The sequence below is a fragment of the Orcinus orca genome, chromosome 13, assembly GCF_937001465.1.
Source record: "Orcinus orca chromosome 13, mOrcOrc1.1, whole genome shotgun sequence".
In the NCBI taxonomy this organism is placed as follows: Eukaryota; Metazoa; Chordata; class Mammalia; order Artiodactyla; family Delphinidae; genus Orcinus; species Orcinus orca.
In genome coordinates this window covers 15,095,039-15,118,605 of record NC_064571.1, presented here as the reverse complement: position 1 = coordinate 15,118,605, position 23,567 = coordinate 15,095,039, and the positions used below count along the sequence as shown (strand labels likewise).

General features: G+C 41.5%; 1 protein-coding gene across 1 annotated transcript in view; it reads left to right on the top strand.

Moving 5' to 3' along the window:
- The window catches only part of DNAH6 (dynein axonemal heavy chain 6), a 292,253-nt gene that overhangs the window by 177,724 nt on the left and 90,962 nt on the right, over positions 1-23,567 (top strand). The window contains exons 46-56 of the mRNA XM_004271618.3: positions 3,432-3,663; positions 7,785-7,937; positions 9,241-9,381; positions 11,856-12,098; positions 13,637-13,804; positions 14,254-14,489; positions 16,721-16,982; positions 18,113-18,236; positions 18,747-18,943; positions 20,523-20,726; positions 22,050-22,175. Coding sequence (XP_004271666.2) covers positions 3,432-3,663; positions 7,785-7,937; positions 9,241-9,381; positions 11,856-12,098; positions 13,637-13,804; positions 14,254-14,489; positions 16,721-16,982; positions 18,113-18,236; positions 18,747-18,943; positions 20,523-20,726; positions 22,050-22,175 — 2,086 coding nt within the window. The remainder of the gene's footprint in view (positions 1-3,431; positions 3,664-7,784; positions 7,938-9,240; positions 9,382-11,855; positions 12,099-13,636; positions 13,805-14,253; positions 14,490-16,720; positions 16,983-18,112; positions 18,237-18,746; positions 18,944-20,522; positions 20,727-22,049; positions 22,176-23,567) is intronic.

Here is a 23,567-nt window from a genome sequence, read left to right as displayed (position 1 = left end):
TGGAATGTCATGTGATAATGTCACATATCATAAAATATTACTCTTGATTTTTTTGTCAACCATTTAAAAATCTAAACACCACTCTTAGCTCATAGGCCATAAAAAAATTTTTTTAATTTTTTGGAAAAACCTATCTTTGGGTTAAGTTTTAGCCCATAGGCCATCTTTTGCTCACTCCTGTTCTAGACAAAGCAGTGTTATCAAGGCTTTCTGGGCAGTGAAACAGCACACTCACCGTAAGGGCAGGAGAGAGGGTGAAGCTGTAGAAGACCAATCTGAAAGTTTAATACTATTTCAGAAGATACTGAATAATGACCTAGGAGTCTGTGCTTTGTCCCAGAGGAGCATTTTCCAATCAGTCCTTGTAGACTCCCCATTCTAAGCTCACACTACGCAGCTCCTGTGCCCTGCCACCAAAGCTGATGGCGCATAAGAACTATTTAACCACTGTCGTCTAATTCAGTTTTTAAGGTCTTTAGAAGTTGATTACTTCAATATAGGTGATTTGGTGGTAGTGTACTGAATTTCAGAGATAGTTAGAATGAGAAATCACATGTTTATTTCCTTTTTTCATAAATGTAATTTTACTTATAAAAATGCCTATTACCAAGATCTTTTTAATGATAGAACTACTGCATAAGGAAGACATCTTTATATTTCCTACAAGGAAGAAATAGATCTACTTTGTTTTCTTTAAGAAAAAATAGTGATTACTTTTTCTGATTATATACTGAATACACTTATTGCGGAAAATTTACAAAAACATTGTTCATAATTCCACCTCCTCACCTAGAGACAGTCACTTAAAATTGAATTGTGCTTTCAAATATATTTATAAGCATATATAATTTTTTTACAAAATTCAATTATGGCACATAGAGTTAGACATTATGCCTTTAACACATTTCATTTACCTCCACAAGCCTATATAATTAAATATTATTTTAAAGCATGGCTTTAACAACCACATTTATGCCATCCTAACTTATTTTCTAACTTATTTTAATGCAACCTCTTTTTTGTTTCATGGATTTTCTCTCTCTCTCATGATCTGAAAGGATTCTATTTGCAGCTAGCATTAAGGTTTGTTTTTTAATATTGTCAATATGATAACAAAACCATGAAAAGAACTAAATATCCATCAGTAGGGAACCGATTAAATAAATTATGATATATCTATTGCTGTATTCACTAGCATGAGAATGTCCATAAAGCATTATTTAGCAAAACAGTCACAAAACAAAATGTGGTGGAGAGATTAATTCCATTTTTGTAAACACACACATACAAGTCAACAGGCATAAATTTATGTATGAATCACCTACCATGTGCTACACATTGCCCCCATAGAGAACAGGACAGCATCCAGGCCCCCGTGATGGAGCTTACAAGTGGTAAAGTGTTAGCAGTGGTTTTTTCCCATCAGTTACAATGATCATGTTTTTCTTTCTTAATTAAAAAAGTAATAAAACCATTATCCTTCTCAAATATTTGAACTTTGTTTTTTCCAATTATCAGCATCATGAATTAAAAATAGAGTAGATGACAGATACCTTCCTATTAAAAAAAAAAGAGAGAGAGATTGAGAGAGAGAAATTAAACCTGCTTTTACATTTCTCCCATGATTTCTTAGTTTCTGATGACCCAATCTGAGATTTTAGGTGATAATTTTTTAAAAAGAATTGTTTTACATTTGCATCTTCTTTTTAAGATGAGTTTATTGACATTACCATTACCTTTTTTTATATATAAATTTATTCATTTTTGGCTGCGTTGGGTCTTCGTTGCTTCAGGCGGGCTTTCTCTAGTTGTGGTGAGTGGAGCCACTCTTTGTTGCGGTGTGCAGGCGTCTCACTGCGGTGGCCTCTCCCACTGCCGAGCACGGGCTCCAGGCACGCAGGCTTCAGTAGTTGTGGCACACGGGCTCAGTAGTTGTGGCTCGCGAGCTCCAGAGTGCAGGGTCAGTAGCTGTGGCGCACAGGCTTCATTGCTCTGCAGCATGTGGGATCTTCCCAGACCAGGTCTCAAACCCGTGTCCCCTGCATTGGCAGGCAGATTCTTAACCACTGCACCACCAGGGAAGCCCTACCATTAGCTTTTTATCTTAACAACAGTATATGAACTTGACTCTCATACAAACTGCTCACTTTTATACTGACATCCCTTCCCCCTTTTCCTTGAGTTTCTGAATTTTATTCATACTTCTCTATATACCTTCAAGGACTCTTTTAGGAAGGATTTGCAGGTGGTTTACTCTCTGAGAAATAACTTGATAGCTTTCCCTCTTAACCATTGTGGAATGTCATCTTGTAAAAGAGATGCCTGAGGCCAGCCTAAAATTATTTGTCCCTTTGGGAGTAATCTATTATATCTATTTTTCAGATGCTCACAAATTTTCAAGTGTGTCTAAAATATAGATTTCTCTTTCATACTTTGATTCACATATGCATGCAGGCATACATTCACCTACACACACACACATAGTTTATTTTATATTTATAGATCTCCTAGAAAACATTTAGTGTTTTGCTTGTCTTCTTTGACTTTCTTTCCTGACACTGAGTGACTTGCTCAGATCTAGGGGCTCAGCTCTTGGGGTTTCTTCTATTATTTCAGCTCTCTCCCCTCTTATTTCTCCTACAATTCCTATTGTGTGGCCTCCGGGATTCAATTTGTTTCTCCTGTTTACCTTCCATTTTCTCTCTTGTCATTTTTAATATCATTATCTTTTTTTCTCTGAGGCCTGGCTAAATTCCTTGTGTTTGCCTTCTACTTCACCTATTCAATTTTCCACAGTATCCTATTTGTGAGGCCTATCTTCCACTGAGGTTTGCAATTTGGTAGTCAGACTTTCCATCAACAATCAATTTTTCCTACACTTGGATTTTTTTCCCCTTTCTGAGTGCTCGCTCTAGCATCATGATTGCAATTTTTTATAAATTCTTATTGTTAACATGAATCAGAAATTTTCTAAAATTTTGTTGATATAGTAAATCCATTTCAGATTATTCCTGTTGATGTTTTCTGAGCTGCAGTCTCCTCTCCTACATTCAGCGATTTTTCTCTTGCTCATCCTTAGAAATAGAGACCTGCTTGCCCATATAATGGTTAATATAAGTAGTGGCCTAGAGCAGCCAGGCTCCTTAACAAAATCCTTCACACTTTGAAGAAGGGAGAAGAGACTTTACCTTACTTAATTTGCATGACCAAGGCCAACAGCCTATAGGACATGGGGGAGAGATGGATATAAGGAAACCAGTGGTGCTTTTCTCCCAACCGTGAACCTCAGACATACCCTGCTCTTCCCTGTGGCCTTTGGCTGGGGGATGACCCTCCAGAGGCCACCAACCTTCCACACTGGGGCAGGCCCTCTGAGCAGAAGCCTTGTCTGTACACTTGAAATAAACCTTTGTCTGCTTTGTCTCCTGCAGGATCGCCCGCATGATTCGTCAGGAAAGAGGCAACGCCCTGCTGGTTGGAGTGGGAGGCACAGGAAAGCAGTCTCTTACAAGACTTGCAGCTCACATATGTGGTTACAAATGTTTGCAGATTGAATTGAGCCGGGGGTATAATTATGACTGTTTTCATGAAGACCTGAGGAAGCTGTACAAACTGGCTGGTGTAGAAGACAGGAATATGGTTTTCCTCTTCACGGACACCCAGGTACGTATCTAAATAGCCAAAGAGCAAGAACAGGAAAAGGACAAGTGTTACAATCACGTGTGTGAGCTTCAAATAGTTTTTAGGATGTAGTTCAGGGAATCATTCCCTCTAATAACAGAGTTCTTGGGCCTTATGAAAGACTTTTACGATACACTTTTACTTCTTTTACCAACTATTGCTTCCCCCTTTAAATTCTAAGTAAGTAAATGTGATCAGAGGTTAAGAGGGCGAGAAAGGACTTAACTTTTCTTGGAGGGAAAGGGCATAGCAAACAGAGGTAATAAACTATTCCTGTAGAAATAAATATAAGAAAGTAATTCCCTAAGTGAAATCAATTAGGGAAACATGCTTTACTCAAGAAAAGGAAAAAATAATGGATGTGTTTTGGTTAAATTAAATTTAAAATTAAAATAAGATTATGTCTACAACAAATTTAACTGATCCTGAATTTATTCCATAATAGAGGATTGTCTACAGTGATTACACTTTTTTTTTTTTTTTTTTTTTTTGCGGTACGCGGGCCTCTCACTGTTGTGGCCTCTCCTGTTGTGGAGCACAGGCTCCGGATGCACAGGCTTAGCAGCCATGGCTCACGGGCCCAGCCGCTCCGTGGCATGTGGGATCTTCCTGGACTGGGGCACGAACCCATGTCCCCTGCATCGGCAGGCGGACTCTCAACCACTGCGCCACCAGGGAAGCCCTACACTTTTAATGTTAGGGAAAATAAACGTTTATAGAAATCAGCCAAGGGATTAAAAAGTGATAAATCTGGTGCATAAATACTTTAAAATTCATTTTAATTTTGAAAACACTATAAAATGCCTAAGTACGAATAAGGTGGGAATATTGTTTTTAACATCTGTGATAAGCAGTGACCTTATATCTGAATATGTAAATATTTTTTACAAATGAGAAAAGACCCACAGCTGAGTGTGTGGCCACTGTGGCCTGAGCCGAAGTCACATAACCTCCCCACACCGCATGCCCCCGTATTCTGTGCCCTGCCCCACTAGACCTGGCGTCTAGTGCCCCAGCGTGCCCCCACCCACTGCTGAAATTCTCCCTTACTGAAGTCAGCCCATAAAGTCTGGAAGAGGTGACTGCTTCTTCAAATGGGCAGACATCTATGTAAGTCTACAGGGATCGTGAAGAATCAGGGAACCGTGACTCCACAGTAAACCTCCAATAACCGGCCCCAAGAAATGGAGATCCACAAATTGCCCCACAAAGAATTCAGAATAATTGTTCTAAAGATGCTCAGAGAGCTACAAGAGAACACATACACAATTTCGTGACACCAGGAAAATAGTGCAAGAACAAAGTGACAGCAAGTGACATCACCAAGATGGTGACATAGGTCAGTCCCGACTTTGCTCCCCCTCACAGGAACACCTAACAATTATTCACAGACGAGACACGGAGAAAATCCTAGAACCTGGAGGGTGAGGCTGAAGCACACCCCTGCACCACAGAGACCAAGAAAGTCCACGTTAGAAGGGTAAGAGGAGCAGCGACACACTGACCACGTTGCCCTCCTCCCAGCCAGCACAGCACCACATCAAGAGGTCTCCTCTGAGCCCGGGGTCTCTCCAGTGGGAAGAAAGAGCCCAGGGTGGACATCCAGCTCCCGCAGTGTTCTGGGTAGCATCTTGGGAGTTTTACTCCAGTTTCCAATCACAGGGATGGTGGAGGAATCTGCAGCGCTTGACCTCTGGGAATCTGATTGTGACGGAGAAGGCGTGAGGATGTAACAACCAGCACTCAGATCATGACAAAACAAGTTCTTACCCACAGCGCCCAAGAGTGGTCCAAGCCAACAGCTTTGCTCATCCGCAGAGCCAGTCTGATCAGGGAACTCAGCTGGGTGCAGGTCTGCCTGATTCGAGGTCCTCAAATGAAGAGCCTTGCCAGCCCTGGAGCCTGGTCCGGTCCCCCCACCCACCCAGTCATACCCTGCTCACTGCTGAGTGTAGCTCCTAGCCCCGCCCAGCCAGAAAGCCTGGCCAGAACACCTGGAAAGCTGTGTAGCCCAGCAACGCTCAAGAGGAGAGTATGGCAGACAGAGTAGATGGCCCACAGGGCAAAGCCAGTGGAGTGACACTGCCCAGCCATGGAACTTGGGGTGAAGATCAGCTTGAGTCCAGACCACAAACAAAGAGCCTTTCCAGCCTTGAAGCCAGTTTCCTGCTCCTCCCAGGCAAGGCAGCTAATTCATAGTCCCATCTACTGCTTAGTTCCCAGCCCCTCCAAGCAGAAAGCTTGACCAGAAACACCTAGGAAGATGTTTGGAACCAGCTCTTCTTCTCCACCTCAGCAAGGGAGCTAACTCATAACAGTGCCCAATGGTGAGTGTACCTCCCTGCCACGCCCCACCCCACCAGACCACAAAAAGCCTTTTTGGGCTTGGAACCCATTCTCCCACTCTGCCAGGGCAGGGAAGCTAATTCATAGCCCCACCTACCGCTAAGTATAGTACCCAGCCCCAACAGTCTAGGAAACCTGATAAGAGAACCCAGGCAACCACAGAGCTCATCCTATAGCCTTGCTCATTTAAAACCAAGTCAGAAGTCCTGTCCAACTGTTCTCAGCCAGTTGCATCACCCATGACCTCAGAGCTCAGGCATTATCCCTACCCTAAAATAGACATTGATAGCAAGTCCCACCTGTTCAAAGATATTACCAGTTGATACGTCCAGAAACCCAAACTGAGCTGACTGGTGAAGAACAATCTCTGCCAAAGTGAACCAGTAAAGTCTGGAAGAGAAGATCACTTACTCAAATGTGCAGATGACAATGTAAGGAATCAAGGATCATGAACAATCAGGTAAACATGATACCACCAAAGGAAACTAATAAAGCCCCAATAACTGACCCTAAAGAAGGGAAGATCTGTGAATTGTCAGACAAAGATTCAAATTAATCCTCTTAAAAAATTTAGTGAACTACAAAAACACACAGATGGACAACTAAATGAAATTAGGAAAACAATGCATAAACAAATGAGAAGTTCAACAGAGAAATAGAAACAATTTTTTAAAAAACCAAACAGAAATCTTAGAGCTGAAAAATACAATGACTGAACTGAGGAATTCAATAGAGAGCTTCAAAAGGATTCAACCATGTGGAAGAAAGAATCAGTGACCTAGAAGACAGGACATTTAAAATTATCCAGTCAGAAGCATAAAAAGAAAGAAAAAGAGTGAAGAAAACCTATGGGACTGATGGGACACAATCAAAACAAACAATATCCACATTGTGGGAATTTCAGAAGAAGAGAAAGAGAAATGGACAGAAAGTATATATTGTATACGGTATGAGAATGTAGTCCAATTCTTTATGGATGTAGCTGTCTAGTTTTCCCAGCACCATTTATTGAAGAGACTGTCTTTTCCCCATTGTATATTCTTACCTCCTTTGTGTAGATTAATTGCCCATAGAAGTGTGTGTTTTATTTCTGGGCTCTCTATTCTGTTCCATTGATCTATGAGTCTGTTTTTGTTCCAATACCATACTATTTGAATACTGTAGCTTTCTAGTATAGTTTGACCTCAGGGAGCATGATACCTCCAGCTTTGTTCCTCTTTCTCAAGATGAGTTTGGCTATTCAGGATCTTTTGTATTTTCATAGAAATTTTAAAAACAAGCTCTGTTTGGTTCTTCTTTATATCTTCTCTTTGTTAGACTTTTTACTGTGTTCATCCAGTCTTCTCTCTAGTTCACGAGGATCTTTACGGTCATTACCTTGAACTCTTTATCAGGTAGATTACTTATCTCCACTTTGCTTAGTTCTTCTTCTGAGGTTTTATCTTGTTCCTTCATTTGGAACATATTCCTCTGTTGCCTCATTTTGCCTAATTCTCTGTTTATATTTCTATGCATTAAGTAGGTCACTCTCATTGATAGTTGCTCTGTAAATGGTTGTAATTTTGGTGTGCCGTGGGAGGAGGTAAGCTCAGGGTCATCCTACTTTAACATCTTGGCCACTCCCCCGGGGTCATCTTCTCTTAAAGATAAAATTAACTCAGTGTGAATTTTAGATCATATATTTGCTTTGTAACATACAGGCAGTAAATGTAAAATGGTTGAATAAGGTATAATGACCACTCTGCTTTCTTCTACAGATTGTAGTAGAAGAGTTTCTAGAAGATATAAATAACATCCTGAACTCAGGTGAAGTGCCGAATTTATTTGAAAAGGATGAACTGGAGCAGGTTTTAGCAGCCACCAGACCAAGAGTGAAAGAAGCAGGAATTTCTGAGGGGAATAGAGATGAGGTAGGACATGTCAGAATGGTAAGAAGGTTTTGGAAAACAAAAAGTTGTCTTAGCCTTTTTCCAGTGGTCCACAAATCCCCTTAAGCAGTCCATGGATAGAATTTTTTCAATATAATTTGTTTCCTTTGTAATCCTATGTATTTTATTTCCTACATTCAAAGCATTGGTTCATCAGACTTCCAGAAACTGTTATGGAAAGCAGAAAACAGAAACCCTACTACCCCATGGAGATCATAGATCTGTCCAAACTGGAAAGCTTCTCTTATCCTTCTTAAACACAAATTGATTTCACACACACCCAGTGCCCTGCTTAAGGAGTTCAGTACTTTTGACTGCCTTTCCTATTGGCAAGATTATGAAATGCATTCTCTCTCTCTCTCAACCTCTCTCTCTCTCTCTCTCTCTCTCTAACACACACACACACACAGACACACACACACACAACACAGCTGCTGTCCAGATCCATTTCTCCAACACCGTGCTATACTCTGTAAGCTGCTATTTGTCTAGTCCAGGCCTTTCTCTTCTTTCTGCACCTTATCTAACTTTTTGGGCCAGTCTTTCTCATATCCTCTCTTCTGTGTCCTTTCATGAGAATTCCCTCCCCTGCTAGGTCAGGACTTATAGGTACAGACAGCCAATGTAAGCAGAAACGGCTTTATTCGAGGGACACAACCATTGGGAAGGCTAAAGAAAGGGATTCCAGGCTGAATTCCTTGGAATGATTATGAAATGACACTGTAGAAGTCAACAGTCAAGGACACTGCTGCCTCTGCCACAACCGTTCTGCTGATCCAGGAGACCTCTAACCAATCAGTGTGCTACTGCTTCAGCTGCCAGCTCCAAAGCCAATGTGTCCCCCACCACGTTGGGAGCAGCTGAAGTAAGGAGCCACATCCAGAGATAGTGACCCCAGGTCCATGCCATTTCTGCCAGGCTCTGCACCTGCAAAAATAGTTGCCCTGTACCCTGTCTCTTTCTCCCAATGGTCTCCTACCCCAAGGCAAAGCCTTATGTGACTACCTCTCTCCACTTCATTCAAGGGGTCTCCTTAAATCCACTGATGAAGAGGACCTACGTCACACGCCAAACCCAAGTTGCAACAGAGTCTGCAAAACGTCATTTAATCTTTCCAGTCTGCAAGAGAAAAAGGGGTTGGAATGGGATGTTAAAACAATTCATACATCCACTATGCTAACATTTTTTTAATTTGATATTGGTAGAGTCAGATGCATTAGCCAACACTTATTTTCATAGTTGGTTCAGCCTTATTCTAAATTGAAAATGTCTTTCTTTTTGTCAGGTGTTTCAATACTTTATCAGCAGAGTCCGTCAGAAGCTGCACATTGTTCTCTGCATGAGCCCCGTTGGGGAGGCCTTTCGGTCCCGATGCCGGATGTTTCCATCCCTTGTGAACTGCTGCACCATTGATTGGTTTGTCCAGGTCGGTGACATCACAGGATATCTCTTTGAGAAGTAGGACTCGCTTGATTTTTTTTTTTTTTTTTTTTGCGGTATGCGGACCTCTCACTGCTGTGACCTCTCCCGTTGCGGAGCACAGGCTCTGGACGCACAGGCTCAGTGGCCATGGCTCACGGGCCCAGCCGCTCCACGGCATGTGGGATCTTCCCGGACCGGGGCACGAACCCGTGTCCCTTGCATCGGCAGGCGGACTCTCAACCACTGCGCCACCAGGGAAGCCCCGATTTTATTTTTTTTAATGAAGTATAATTGATTTATAATGTTTCAGGTGTACAGCAAAGTGATTCAGTTACATATATATTCAATTGTATATATATGTGTATATATATATATGTTTCAGATTATTTTCCATTGTAGGTTATTAAAAGATATTGAATATAGTTCCCAGTGCTATACAGTAGGAACTTGTTGCTTATCTATTTTATATATAATAGTGTGTATCTGTTACTCCCAAATTTCCAATTTATCCCTCCCCCTACCTTTCCCCTTTGATAACCATAAGTTTGTTTTCTATGTCTGTGAGTCTGTTTCTGTTTGTAAATAAGTTCATTTGTATCATTTTTTAGACTCCACATATAAGTGATATCATATGATATTTGTCTTTCTCTGTCTGACTTCACTTAGTATGATAATCTCTAGATCCATCCACATTGCTGCATATGGCATTATTTCATTCTTTTTTATGGCTGAGTAGTACTCCACTATATATATCTATATCTATATCTATATCTATATCTATATCTATACCCATTATATCTTTTTTTTTTTTTTTTTTTTTTTGCGGTACTCGGGCCTCTCACTGCTGCGGCCTCTCCCATTGCAGAGCACAGGCTCCGGACGCACAGGCTCAGCAGCCATGGCTTACCGGCCCAGCCACTCCGCAGCATGTGGGATCTTCCCGTACTAGGGCACAAACCCGTGTCCTCTGCATTGGCAGGCGGACTCTCAACAACTGCACCACCAGGGAAGCCCCATTACATCTTCTTTATGCATTCATCTTTCGATGGACATTTAGGTCTCTCTTCCATGTCTTGGCTATGGTAAATAGTGTTGCTATGAACATAGGGGTGCATGTGTCTTTTTGAATCAGAGTTTTTGTCTTTTCCGGGTATATGTCTGAACTTGCTTGATTTTAAAGTGGTAACACATTGTCCAATAACTCCTCAAGGGTACTTACATTAGCTTCAAAGCCCACTAGGGATTTACTCATGTGCAAGGGATGATAATGAAAATCATTGAACAAAGGCAGAATGGAATTTATAAAGAATAGAAGACTATTAAATTTACCAGTGTAGAGTTACCATTGATCTTGACAAGAGCTGTTCCGGTGGAGTGATGGGGTAGAAGGTTCAAGAGAGAAGAAAGGAGGGGAATCGGAGACAACTCTTTCAAGGAGTTTTTCCACAAAGGAACACTATGAGATGGGTAATAGCTAGAGGGGTATGTGAGGTCAAGAGAGAAGTATTTTTTTAAGTGGAGAACACAAACAACACACGTGTGCTGATGGAAATGATTCAGAAAAGAGAATTATATTGATGGTGCAGCAGAGTTAGGCATTGTTGGACCAGTGTCACTGAATAGGCAAGAAGGGATGTGATGGCTTCACCAGTGAAGGGGCTGACATGGGCAGGGAGCACGCACAGCTCACCCCAGAGTGTAAGCCCACAGATGCAAGTAGAGGGGAAGACGTGGGGGTGAAAATTCATTGAAGTTCTGTTTGCATTGCTTCTAATTTTTTTTTAGTGATGTGGGGAGCAAGGTCCTGAACTGAGAATGAAGAGGAAAGAGGAAGTGTTAGCAGTCTGAGGAAGTAACATAGGGTGCGAAATACTCAGGAGGATACAGGAGTGATGGATGAGACGATGTAGAAGCATTTCTGGGCTGAGCTAAGAACCCGCTTGAGCTAGTTGCCATGAATTGACAGTGAGGCCAGTCAGCACAGCTGTGGGGGGTTTCCTCCAGCCGTGCTACCTGCACAGTTGCAGGTGTGGGATAACAGAGAGTTGCACTTGACTGAGCAGAGAGACAAGAGAGGAGCAAAGGAGTTGAGGTGAACAGGACAGTGATTATAACCGTGAACCTGACACTCAAACTGTATAATAAACAGAGAGAGGACATGAGGTCCTCATAATGGATGTGATTTTATTCATACAATTATGCTAAAAACACCCACGTTTATTCAATCAATCAAATAGTTTTTGAACAACTTCTGTGTACCAGACACTGTGCTGGGGTCAGCAAATACAGACCCAGGACCTCCCTCAAATGAGCACAGCCATTCAATTCGTGAAACATCATGGACACAAGTAGGAGTTAACAAGCTAAAAGGCGGGACAAGGCGAAAAAGACTTTCAGAGAAATGCAGTTTTCTTCATAGTTAAACTGTGTATTATGGAAATAAGCAACAGACTTTCCAAATCATATCTTTATTTACAGTGGCCCAAAGAAGCACTTCTTTCTGTATCAAAGACGTTTTTCTCAAATGTTGATGCTGTAAATGAAGAACTGAAAGAAAAGCTCTCCCTCATGTGTGTGAATGTCCACTTGAGTGTCTCCAGTATGGCGGAACGCTATTACACAGAGCTCCGGAGACGGTACTACACAACGCCCACCTCCTACTTGGAACTCATCAATCTCTACTTGTCTATGCTGAGTGAAAAAAAGAAGAAGTTGATTTCAGTAAGTTTACTATTATTAACTTAAAAAAAAAAACTTCTTTTTTTGCTCGGACTCAAAACTTTTGCCAGAATGAGTGGAAGATCTATGTTCCATCTTGCCTACTGGACCTCTCTCCATCCCATACATGCCCTTGAAAACCTACAATATGACCAAAAAGTGTCTCATGCTGTCAGTCCAAAGGCCTTCCCCTTCTTTGATATTTAGTTTTTTTTGTTTTTTGTTTTTTTTTTTTTTGTGGTACGTGGGCCTCTCACTGTTGTGGCCTCTCCCATCACGGAGCACAGGCTCCGGACGTGCAGGCTCAGCAGCCATGGCTCACAGGCCTAGCCGCTCCGCGGCATGTGGAATCTTCCCGGACCGGGGCACGAACCCGTGTCCCCTGCATCGGCAGGCGGACTCTCAACCAATGCACCACTAGGGAAGCCCTGATATTTAGATTTTGTCTTCTATCATTACATAAGGGTCCTTGACTCAGGAGCATGATATGGACATTGCAACAGAATTAAAGTGAAGCAGAGAACTAGTCACCTCTGCAGTGTTTAGTAAGAAGGAGATCTTTTTGTTAAATAATAGAGATGGGGGTTTGGTGGTCTCACGTGTCAGTGGTTCCCATTAAGAGCAAGGACTTCGGTGTCAGGCAGACCAGGTAGCACCTCTGCTCTACCTCTTTCTTCCTGTACAACCTTGAGCATGTTTTGTAACTGTTCCAATCTTAGTAGAAAATAAAGTTTTTAAAAAATATGTATCTACCTCTTGGATTGTTGTAGAATTTAAATAAGATATGATTTGTGAAGTGCTTGGAATATGACCTAACACAGATGAGGTGCTCAGAATATAGTGGCTACTGTCATCATCAGGCTATTAACGTGACCTAAAATTTTCAACATTTTAAATAGTAAAAATGGAAGCATTTACCATTTAGATATTTTAAATGTCTTTCAGAGGATTTTTACCTGGTAAATGTATGCCTAGTAAAATAACGTGACACATATTTTTGAAACATGACAATTTGAACCACGTTTTCTGTCTCACCCTCAAAAAACAGTTATTCCGAGGTGCCTCCTTTACCAGATACCACTCCTTTGATCCTAGTCAAGAATTTCCTACCACCGGGGAGTAAGGTTTAGATCAGCAGCTAGGGCTAAGTACCCAGGACACTATCTCCAGGGGGTCTCAGCCCTGCTGATCCACCCTGAGGAAACAAGCTCCCAGAGCTGTGACTTCCAGGAGTTTCTATTTGAACTCGTCCCTCATTCATTCAACATGCTACCAAGCTACCACAGGGAATAAAAATAATACAGTGTGGGCCTTCAGTGACGTCCTACTCCTGTGGCCAGGGGGCATAGATCCAAACCCACTGTGGTGAATATCAGGGCCATTTCCTAGAGTTCTGTTACCCGAAGCTTTCTGTACATTCACAGTGTTAACTATTACAAACCGATTCACCAATTCTGCAGATGTGAAATTCTAGTACATGAGTAAGAGATGCCAGTAAACTTATAATACTCATCATAATAGATATTTTCCTTGTCATCTAGGCACGTGAACGGGTAAAGAATGGTCTCACCAAACTATTAGAAACAAATGTACTAGTAGATGAAATGAAGTTAGATCTTTCAGCTTTAGAACCTGTCCTTTTAACAAAGTCACAAGATGTTGAAGCCCTGATGGACAAACTGGCAGTGGATCAAGAAAATGCTGATCAGGTATGCAGCATCACCCGACAGTGGGTGAGAAGGCTTTGACCACCAACCGATCCCTTATATACAATGACAGATGATTGGATTTTTAAATATGTTATTAAAATAATTAAGTGATAGGTCAATTTAGCCATGCTTTTAAGCCTGGCTCTCTCCCTGAGAATGAGTGAACCCAACGAGTGGGACAGAGAGAGTTGTGAGAATAGTACCAGCTGCAAATATAAAGCAGCAAATCTTCTCCTAAGAAGGAACTGTCTGTTCTAATAACTTTGTCTCCATTATTATCAACATGGCATGAGACGGACAAAGGAGAGCATAAAATGCAGTAGAGACAAACTTCTTTCATCATTGGTCTAATCCAAAGGGGCAAATGTGACTCACCATGATTGGCTTTGCTTTGAAACATTGAAATTCAAATACTGAGACCACTTAAGCAGTCGTGTTTCAATGGTTAGGTCCGAAGCGTTGTGCAAGAAGATGAAGCGATAGCAAAAGTGAAAGCCGAAGAAACCCAAGCCATAGCTGACGATGCTCAAAGAGATCTTGAAGAAGCTCTCCCTGCACTCGAGGCTGCTAACAAAGCACTGGATTCCTTAGATAAAGCGGATATATCTGAAATCAGAGTTTTCACAAAGCCCCCAGATATGGTCATGACTGTGATGGAAGCCATCTCTATTCTCTTGAATGCCAAGTGAGTACCTCACAATCACCCATTACCAAAATACCTGGTGGAATTTCTTTGCTCTTTTTCTCCATTTTCATTTACATGTTTTCATTCTATTCTCCACCCTCTCATCAGTTCGGTCTGTCATTCAACAAATTGATTCCACAAGCATTTTCTTGAACATCTATTTTGCACTAGATGATGGAAAATATAAGTTCTTCCGTACAAGGCACTTACAGTCTAGTAAGGAGAGAGGCATGAAAAATAATAATTTCAAGACATGTGAGAGTTGCATAGTATTAGGAGTGCCAAGAAAAGAGTGCCTAAGTCCCCCTGCGGAGGTGTGAGCAGGTTTTTTGGGAGACGATGCTCAAGTGGAGAGTGGACCATGGGGAGAGCTCAGGGATCTTTGATGCTCATGGATCTTTGATGCTCATGGATTGGGTGGTGCTGGGCAGGAGGGCAGTGACTGAATCATGAACGGTCTTGTATGCTGTGCTAAGCAGTTCAGGTTTCACCTAGAAGATATGCAGTTTTCAAACTTTCTTTAGGAATATAAACTTTTCTTCAATAAAAATTGTGCTATAAGAAACCTTTCCAAGTAAAAGTGATCAAAGTGAGGGTAGAGGGCCCAGAGCACTCCCCCGCGAGGCCTCCCTACTAACCCTCTGGCCAGCACCTCGGTGGGACCTGGGGGCTCTTCAGAGCACAGATGGAGAGCCCTGGCCACAGGGGCCTGAGAACCATTGAACATTGTTGACATAATCAGATTTTCACGTGAGAAAGACCAACCTGGCCAAAGTTCACAAAGAGTGAGTTTGACTGAGAGACAAAACCAGTTCGAAGGTGATTGTAGTGTCCTGGCAAGAGATTTTAAGGATCTAAACCAAGCAAAGGAGATAAAAATGTGAGTGCCTGGGCTATTTTTGAAATATAACTATTATTCCTATAATGCCTTACATTTCTATGACTCTATGATTTTATAATTGTTTCTCTACCAAAACTGTGTTGTATGGAACATTAGTCATCCAACTACTTGTCCCCCCATGAATGGTGGTGCACATAACTACCAATTACTGGGATTATAGTATTGAGATTAAAACTACCCACTTTTGGGGATAACATTTTTAATTAATTTATTTTTATAGAGATATAGTTGACGTACAATATTATGTTAGTTTCGGGTGTGCTACATAGCGATTTGACATTTGCACACATTGTGGAACAATCACCACGGTAAGACTAGAAGCCATCTGTGGGATAATATCTTTTTTTTTTAACTGGACTGGTACTTTAATAGTATTTTTAAAAATTATTATAAATAACACATAATTGGACAACATTAAAAACACATCTTTGTAGCTTCTTTACATTAACTTCAATTTTCTGTCTTGCTTGGAACTAATAATAGTAATAGTAGCAGTAAAAAAAACCCTCATTTTGGGGGGGTAACTAATATAAATGTCATTCTACAAATTTTGAAAGTCTGTTAGATGCAAACAAAATAAATTTTTATAACTGTAGCTCAACCAGTAAATAAGAGCATTTGCAGAAACATCATTTTAAGTATTTTTTAAAAGCACAAACTATACACACTATGAAAGTAAAATTGCATAAATATATGCCTAGTAAACAAAAGTAGCAGCTCGTGGTGCTCTTAAAGCCTAGTAAAATGCTTTCAGTAAATTGTGTTATATTTGCTTTATAATAGGAAAACTCAGAGCAAGTTAAACGTTACATGACTAATAACATAAACAATTGACATAACTCTGTCTGAATTCCATCTAATCATGCCTAAATGACATATTTTCTTATTTCTTTTTTTTTTTTTTAATTTTTGGCCACGTTGGGTCTTCGTTGCTGCACGCAGTCTTTTCTCTAGTTGCGGCGAGCCCCCGCACGGGCTTCTCACTGAGGTGGCTTCTCTTGTTGCAGAACACTGGTTCTAGGCGCACGGGCTTCAGTAGCTGTGGCACGTGGGCTCAGTAGCTGTGGCTCACAGGCTCTAGAGCGCAGGCTCAGTAGTTGTGGCACACGGGCTTAGTTGCTCTACAGCATGTGGGATCTTCCCGAACCAGGACACGAACCCGTGTCCCCTGCATTGGCAGGCGGATTCTTAACCACTGTGCCACCAGAGAAGTTCCTGATTTTTTTTTTAATCTGTGGGATAATATCTTAATGTCCTCAAAGGAATACATTTCTTTTGTTCTTACATTCCCTCATTACAATGCTATTAACTTATCATGTGTATTTTTCAGGCCTGATTGGCCAACGGCAAAGCAACTTCTTGGTGACTCTAACTTCCTGAGAAGACTTTTAGAATATGATAAGGAAAACGTTAAGCCTCAAATCCTGGCAAAGCTTCAAAAGTATATTAATAATCCTGATTTCGTGCCTGAAAAAGTAGAGAAAGTATCCAAAGCATGTAAATCCATGTGCATGTGGGTAAGAGCGATGGATCTGTACTCTCGTGTAGTCAAAGAAGTCGAACCAAAGAGACAGAAACTCCGCGCTGCACAGGTACGTCATCTGTGTTGTGATATTTTGTAGAATCAAAGGCCATGATCATCAATCATTCAAGCTCCCTTTGTGGTGCCGCTGAGACCCTACACAATATAGATAGTAATCATGCTCTTGAAAATTAGTTTTTGTTTTAAAAAATAGCTAGCAAAGATTGTTTTTTTCAGAAATGACCTCTGAAATCAGCCCTCTTCCAGCATAAAAGGAAAGTAAGTCCTTAGTATATTCATATCGTCAGGCCTATGGTAATTTTTTACTTTATTTTAGCTCTAGCATCTGATACTCTGTTTCTATTTGCTAAATACTCCCACACTTGATGAGGTTCTAAAAACCAGCTTAACCCACAATTGGATGTGAGGCCCCAAGAAGAACAAAGAATGATCATTTAGTGGAACAGGTTACCAAAAGAACCACAGCTATAGAGCAGGGGCTGGCAAACATTTTCTGTAAAAATCCAGACAGTAAATATTTTCGGCTTTGCCGGCTCTATGGTCTCTGTTGCGATTACCCAACTCTGCCGTTGCAGCACCAAAACAGCCATCAACAATTCAGACACGAGTTAAGTGTGGCTGTGTTCCAATATAACTTTATTTATGGTCATTGGAAGCCAAATTTCATACAATTATCATGTGTTATGAAATACTATTCTTCTTTTGATTTTTCCCCCCAACCATTTAAAACTGTAAAACGATTCTCAGCTCACAAGTCACACAAAAACAGGCAGTGGGCTAGATTTGGCCTGCAGGTCATAGTTGCAGACCCCTGCTCTAGAGAACTAGTTAGGAAAGATAGTTTTCACTATTGCATGAGTATTTCATTTGTTTTATCATTTAAAGTTAATAGTCCATTTTAGTAACCAATTCATCCTCAAACGCTTGGTACATCTGTTTCTCTAATCCTTCTATGATTTATTTTGTTGGGCTTTGTTTTTGTTTTGTTTTGTTCTGGTTCTGCTTTTATATTTTATTCTCTCATATATGTTTTAACTTTGTATATCATATCACTATCTTTTAGGACAAACTCTTTTAAGAGAAAGAAAACATAAATCCTATTTTTTTAAAATAAACTATTATAAATGGGCAAATTTGACCTTCTTTGGGGGCCTGTTCTTATTTACTTGATTTTATTAGGCTGAACTTGATATTACAATGGCTACTCTGAGAGAAAAGCAAGCATTACTAAAAAACGTGGAAGATCAGATACACGCCTTACAACGTGGATACGACAAAAGCGTGAATGAGAAAGAAAGTCTGGGTAAGTAACTCGTAAAATTTATGCTGGTCAGGAAATGCCTGATTTTCAAAAGGAAGAAGCGTTTTCCGGCAGTCAGGTCTCAACCTCCATCCAGTATGTAGGGCATATTTGCATTAGATGGATGGCCTTAACCTTCTAGTATAACATTAGTATATTGTATATATTCAACTCCTATATCTGAATAAGGCTTTGGGGGGGAATGTTACATTATAACACAGAGCAGCACATGAATTTGATCCAGAAAATAAATACCACATGGGCAGAAAGAGAGCGCTATCTTCAGCCAGAGTAAAGGAGTATCAAAAAGGAACTCTCAGCATGGAAGAGGCAAACTTGGACTTGGCTCTGAAATGGGTACTAGTGCTGAATTGGTGTGAGGTTTCCCAGAGATGTATTGATGTCATTAGCTAAGTCATGCTCATTCTGCTATCAGCAGAAGCAGATGAACAAACTTCTTGTACTGTAGGCAAATATTGAATAACATAACCCGGTTTTCTTTAAATTTTCTAGCAAAGACGATGGCCCTGACCAAAGCACGTCTGGTACGTGCTGGAAAGCTGACGGCCGCATTAGGAGACGAGCAAATCCGATGGGAAGAAAGCATCGAGAAATTCAACGAGGAGATATCGAACATCATCGGGAATGTGTTCATAGCAGCAGCTTGCGTGGCCTATCATGGGGCCTTCACAGCCCAGTACAGGCAATCGGTGGGTAAACGTGCTTTCTGTGAGGAGGGGTGAGAAGCAGCTGAAACTGAGGGAGGCGGGGTGTGTGTGTGTCATTTTTCCAAGTGTAGAGGGAGGTTCTCCATGAACCTTAGGTATTCATTCCACTGCCCCCAAGTCAGTGATGGTTACCCCTAGGCTTTCCTTAACACAATCCCCCTTTTCCTCTCCCGCCTTAGAAAGTTACTCATCGCTTGCTTACACAGGAACCTGAGGAAGAAAAAGAGACAGGGAGTCTTCCCGACTTAGGATCGAACGAGGATGAAGTGTTCTGAATTGGTGAGGGCCTGCTACAAAGGGCTCAACGATGGGAAAGAGCAGGAAACTGAATTATTTGGAGATATTTGCAAACCACTTTTATGAAATGCCTTCCTAAAAATGTTTATCCCTGTCCTTGAGTAATAAAACCTGGTTGGTATAGGACTCATACAGATTCTATAGGAGCTCAGGGATCATCTGATGCCAAGCGGGCAGTGGGGCCAGGGGTGCTCTTGGGGGACAGACAGTTCCCTAGTGTGCATGACTGTGCCACTCGTTGAAGGAGGTGACATGCTAACACCCCTCTGCTCGATTTACTAATTGCCAGTAGCCCCCTTGGTCATTGTGATAACTCCCAACTTCTCCACGTGCTGCCAGACTCTCCCACCTACACCCGTGGGTGAAGGCTACTGTGACAACCCCTTTCTTTTCTACACGAGAAAACTGAGGTCCAGACAGGGCGTGGGACATGCCCAAAGCCACAGCTGGTTAACGGCGTAGTTCTAGCCCCCAGATCTCTTATTAGTCCACTTCTTGTGTCCTGTGCTCTGATGCCAGGATGCCTGTGGAGTCTGGTAGTGATCTCGGGTGGCCTCGGCCTGCAGCGGCTTGAAGCAGGGTTTCCGTTCCTGGCCAGCGATTGAGGTCGGGTCGCGGTGGTGAGAGCACTGAATCCTTGCCCCTAGACCAGTGGCCAGTGACAAGGCCCTGACACTATGGCTTTGCAGAAAAAGAATTCCCACAAAGACAGAAAGTAGTGAAACAAGTAATTTACTAGGAGGAAAAAAGAGTACAGTACATGTGGATAGACACACGGGCAGGCTCAGGGAGAGTCGCGCCCTCATGGCAGTTTGAATCACTTTTATGGGGCATTTCTTCCGGGTTTCCTTTGGCCAATCATTTTGAGTTGCCTGGTTCAAAATATGTATTGGTATAGCTCAGGATTTCCCATGTGTGCGTCCACATCTCTTAGCCAAGATGAATTCTACCGAAGAGGCCTATGGGTAAGTGAGCATTAGTTGACCTCACTCCCCTTTTGACCTCCAAGGAGCCTTTCTGTGCATGTGTAGTCGGGGAGGTCTCCTGACTTCAAGAATGAGGAATATGTATCTTCTATCTGGGCAGGGCCCAGCCTCCTCTCTCAACTGTCCTGTCATTCCCATCTGAGAGTATCGGTCCACAGGAACAAACTCAAACCATTTGCCCCCGGGACCCATCTATCTCCTGCCTAAGTAGGACTTGTTGTGTGTATCTTCATTTACTGAGTATTCCTGACTCTATACAAGCTTTTCTCCTTCTACAGCTTATAGAGTGTTGGATCCAGGACTGTCAGTCTCTAGAGATCCCAATCAATCCTGCCTTCAGTCTCATTAACACTCTTGGCGATCCCTACGAAATACGGCAGTGGAACACAGATGGGCTGCCCCGTGACCTGATATCAACGGAAAATGGCATTCTGGTCACTCAAGGGAGACGGTGGCCTTTGATGATTGATCCCCAAGATCAGGTGTGTAACCAGCGCTTCAGATAAAGAGCAGCCTATTAACTCTGCTTAATATTGCACTATTACAAATTCTAAAAGTGGACTTTAACGTACTTGTAAGAATCTTGGACATTTAGACCTAGAAGGGAGTTGAGCTGTCTTCTAGTCCACGTCCCTCATTTTGTGGAGGTAGAAAGTAAAAAGAGAGGAGTCCAAGTGCTCTAAACACTTGATTTTGTAAAAATATTTTTATTGAAGTGTAGTTGATTTACAGTGCTGTGTTAATTTCTGCTGTACAGCAAAGTGATTCAGTTATCCATATGTGTGTGTGTGTGTGTGTGTGTGTGTGTGTGTGTGTGTGTATACACACATATATATACATTCTTTTTCATATTCATTTCCATTATGGTTTATCACAGGATATTGAATATAATTCCTTGTGCTATACAGTAGGACCTTGTTGCTTATCCATTCTATATATAATAGTTTGCATCTGCTAATCCCAAACTCCCAGTCCTTCCTTCCCCCACCTCTCCTCCCCCTTGGCAACCACAAGTCTGTTTCTGTTTCATAGATAAGTTCATTTGTGTCATATTTTATATTCCACATATAAGTGATATCATATAGTATTTGTCTTTCTCTTTCTGACTTACTTCACTTAGTATGATAATCTCTAGGTCCATACATGTTGCTTCAAATGACATTATTTTGCTCTTTTTTGTGGCTGAGTAATATTCCATCATATATATGTACCACATCTTCTTTATCCATTCATCTGTCGATGGACATTTAGGTTGTTTCCATGCCTTGGCTATTGTGAGAAGTGCTGCCATGAACGTAGGGGTCTGCACACTTGATATTGATTGGGTTTGTTTAGGAGGTTGACTATTTGTTTTCTGTGGGAGGAGAAATTCATTCCTGTCCTTGTTCTTTGTTCCTAAGAGGTCTAAGGAGTGAGAATGAAGTCAAGGTGTGATGAATTTTAGGGCAAGCCTGCCTGGAATATACAGAATCCCATTATCTGAACTTAAGTCCATGGATCAATTGTTCTAAATGGGGTTTAGAAAAAGGAATCCATTTGAAAGCAAGGGAGACAAGCTTGAACACCTTAAGTGTGAGCTTTTTTCCTAGATGGGTCTTTTCTTCATTTGACCCAAATTTGAACAAAAGCAAGAATCCCAAACGTTAGATTTAAAAGGTATTTTTATTTGCAGTGGGAGTGGTATATTTTTTTTTTCTTATCTTTCAAACTTGTTTCTAGATTGAACAAAATTTCTAAAGTTTAAAAACTTCCACTTTTTTTACAAACTCGAAAGTAAACATCCTGCTTTGTGCTTTCTCATACAGGCAAACCGTTGGATAAGAAACAAAGAAAGCAAAAATGATTTAAAGGTCATTAAACTCACGGATAGTAATTTCTTACGCACACTGGAAAATTCAATCCGACTTGGTTTACCCGTCTTACTGGAAGAGGTTTGCTTTTTACTTTTCTTTTCTTAGTTTCCAACCTTCAGATCGCATCTGGAATCCTATACAGGCCATGTCTGCCTCACACTAAAGACCCCAGTCAGTGCACTTTTCTAGCTGGTCAAACCAATTGCTTTTCTCCTTAAACAATACACTCTCGCATGGGGAGCAGTCTGTGATTGATCGAATATTTGGAAGATATGCCTTTGGTGTTAAGTGGGATGGGCTCTGTTTTCTAACACTGCTGATTCTCAGGCCTCGTGTGGCTCTTGATCGTTAGCGGCCCCGAAAACTCAAAGCAGCAGTGTCATCAGGGAGTATCTCCTCGCACCAGTGATGTGAAGCCAGTAAAACACCCCAAAGGGCATAAACATTATTTTCCACTTAGACGTAAAGTCAGAATTAGATTAAGGGGTATGATATAAACTTTTATTTTAAAAAAATTGATGTTTGTTGAGTCTACATGCTTTATTTCCTCAGAGTCACTCCAAGAGTGATGTTTTTGAAACTGTTCATTCATTCAACACACATGGTTTGAGAATTAATGGCAAACAGTACAGATGCGGTTCTTGCCCTTAGTAGTTTACGATCTAGTTGGGGACAGAGATAATAACCAGAGAAAAGAGAGAGGAAATGAGACAGAAAGGGAGGAAGAGAACTTGCAGTAGGGGCTTTGAAGGGACAAGCCCAGTGCTGACATAGCCTATAAAGGGGTGCGGGGAGCTAAAGTAGATGCATGGCTACAGGTGGTAACATTTAAGCTGTGACCTACGTGATGAGCTCGCCATGGGAGGAGCTCAGAGAGATGGGCTTTCCAGGCAAAGGGGACAGCATTTACAATGGCCTTGGGCACAAAAGAAACTGGGTAATAATTATGGTTTATTTCCCTAATTTCCCATTCTATTTTATGAGAAGGATGAGTAATTGAACACTGTGAGCTCAGCCTCAGTGTAACCGTGTCTAGAAGGATCTCTGCTGCAACAGAATGGCGAGAAGTCCAGAAAAGACTGCGGACCTGGGGCAGCTTAGCTGCAGCCCTGGCATGGTGCCTAGAATAATCAGTAATATTAGCAACAGCTACCACTCACTGAGTGCTCACTGCATGCCAGACTCTGTTGTTGGTATTTAATGTATATTAACTCTTTAATTCACACTGCAACCTTACAAGGTGTGATGAGGAAACTGAGGCACAGAAAGGTTAAGTATACCGTCTGAGCAGCCTTGACCATCTAGAAAATCCACAGCAAGTTACCATGCTCCCAGCTCAAGCTACAAAAAAGCACAGGAAGCTTCCATGTGTGGCTTGTGGCCTTGACCAAAATGGGCAAAGTTCTGTAATGCGTCCCAGGCCCCCATTCAAACCCTGAAGTTACAGGAGAGAGTGAGGTCTCCAAAAAT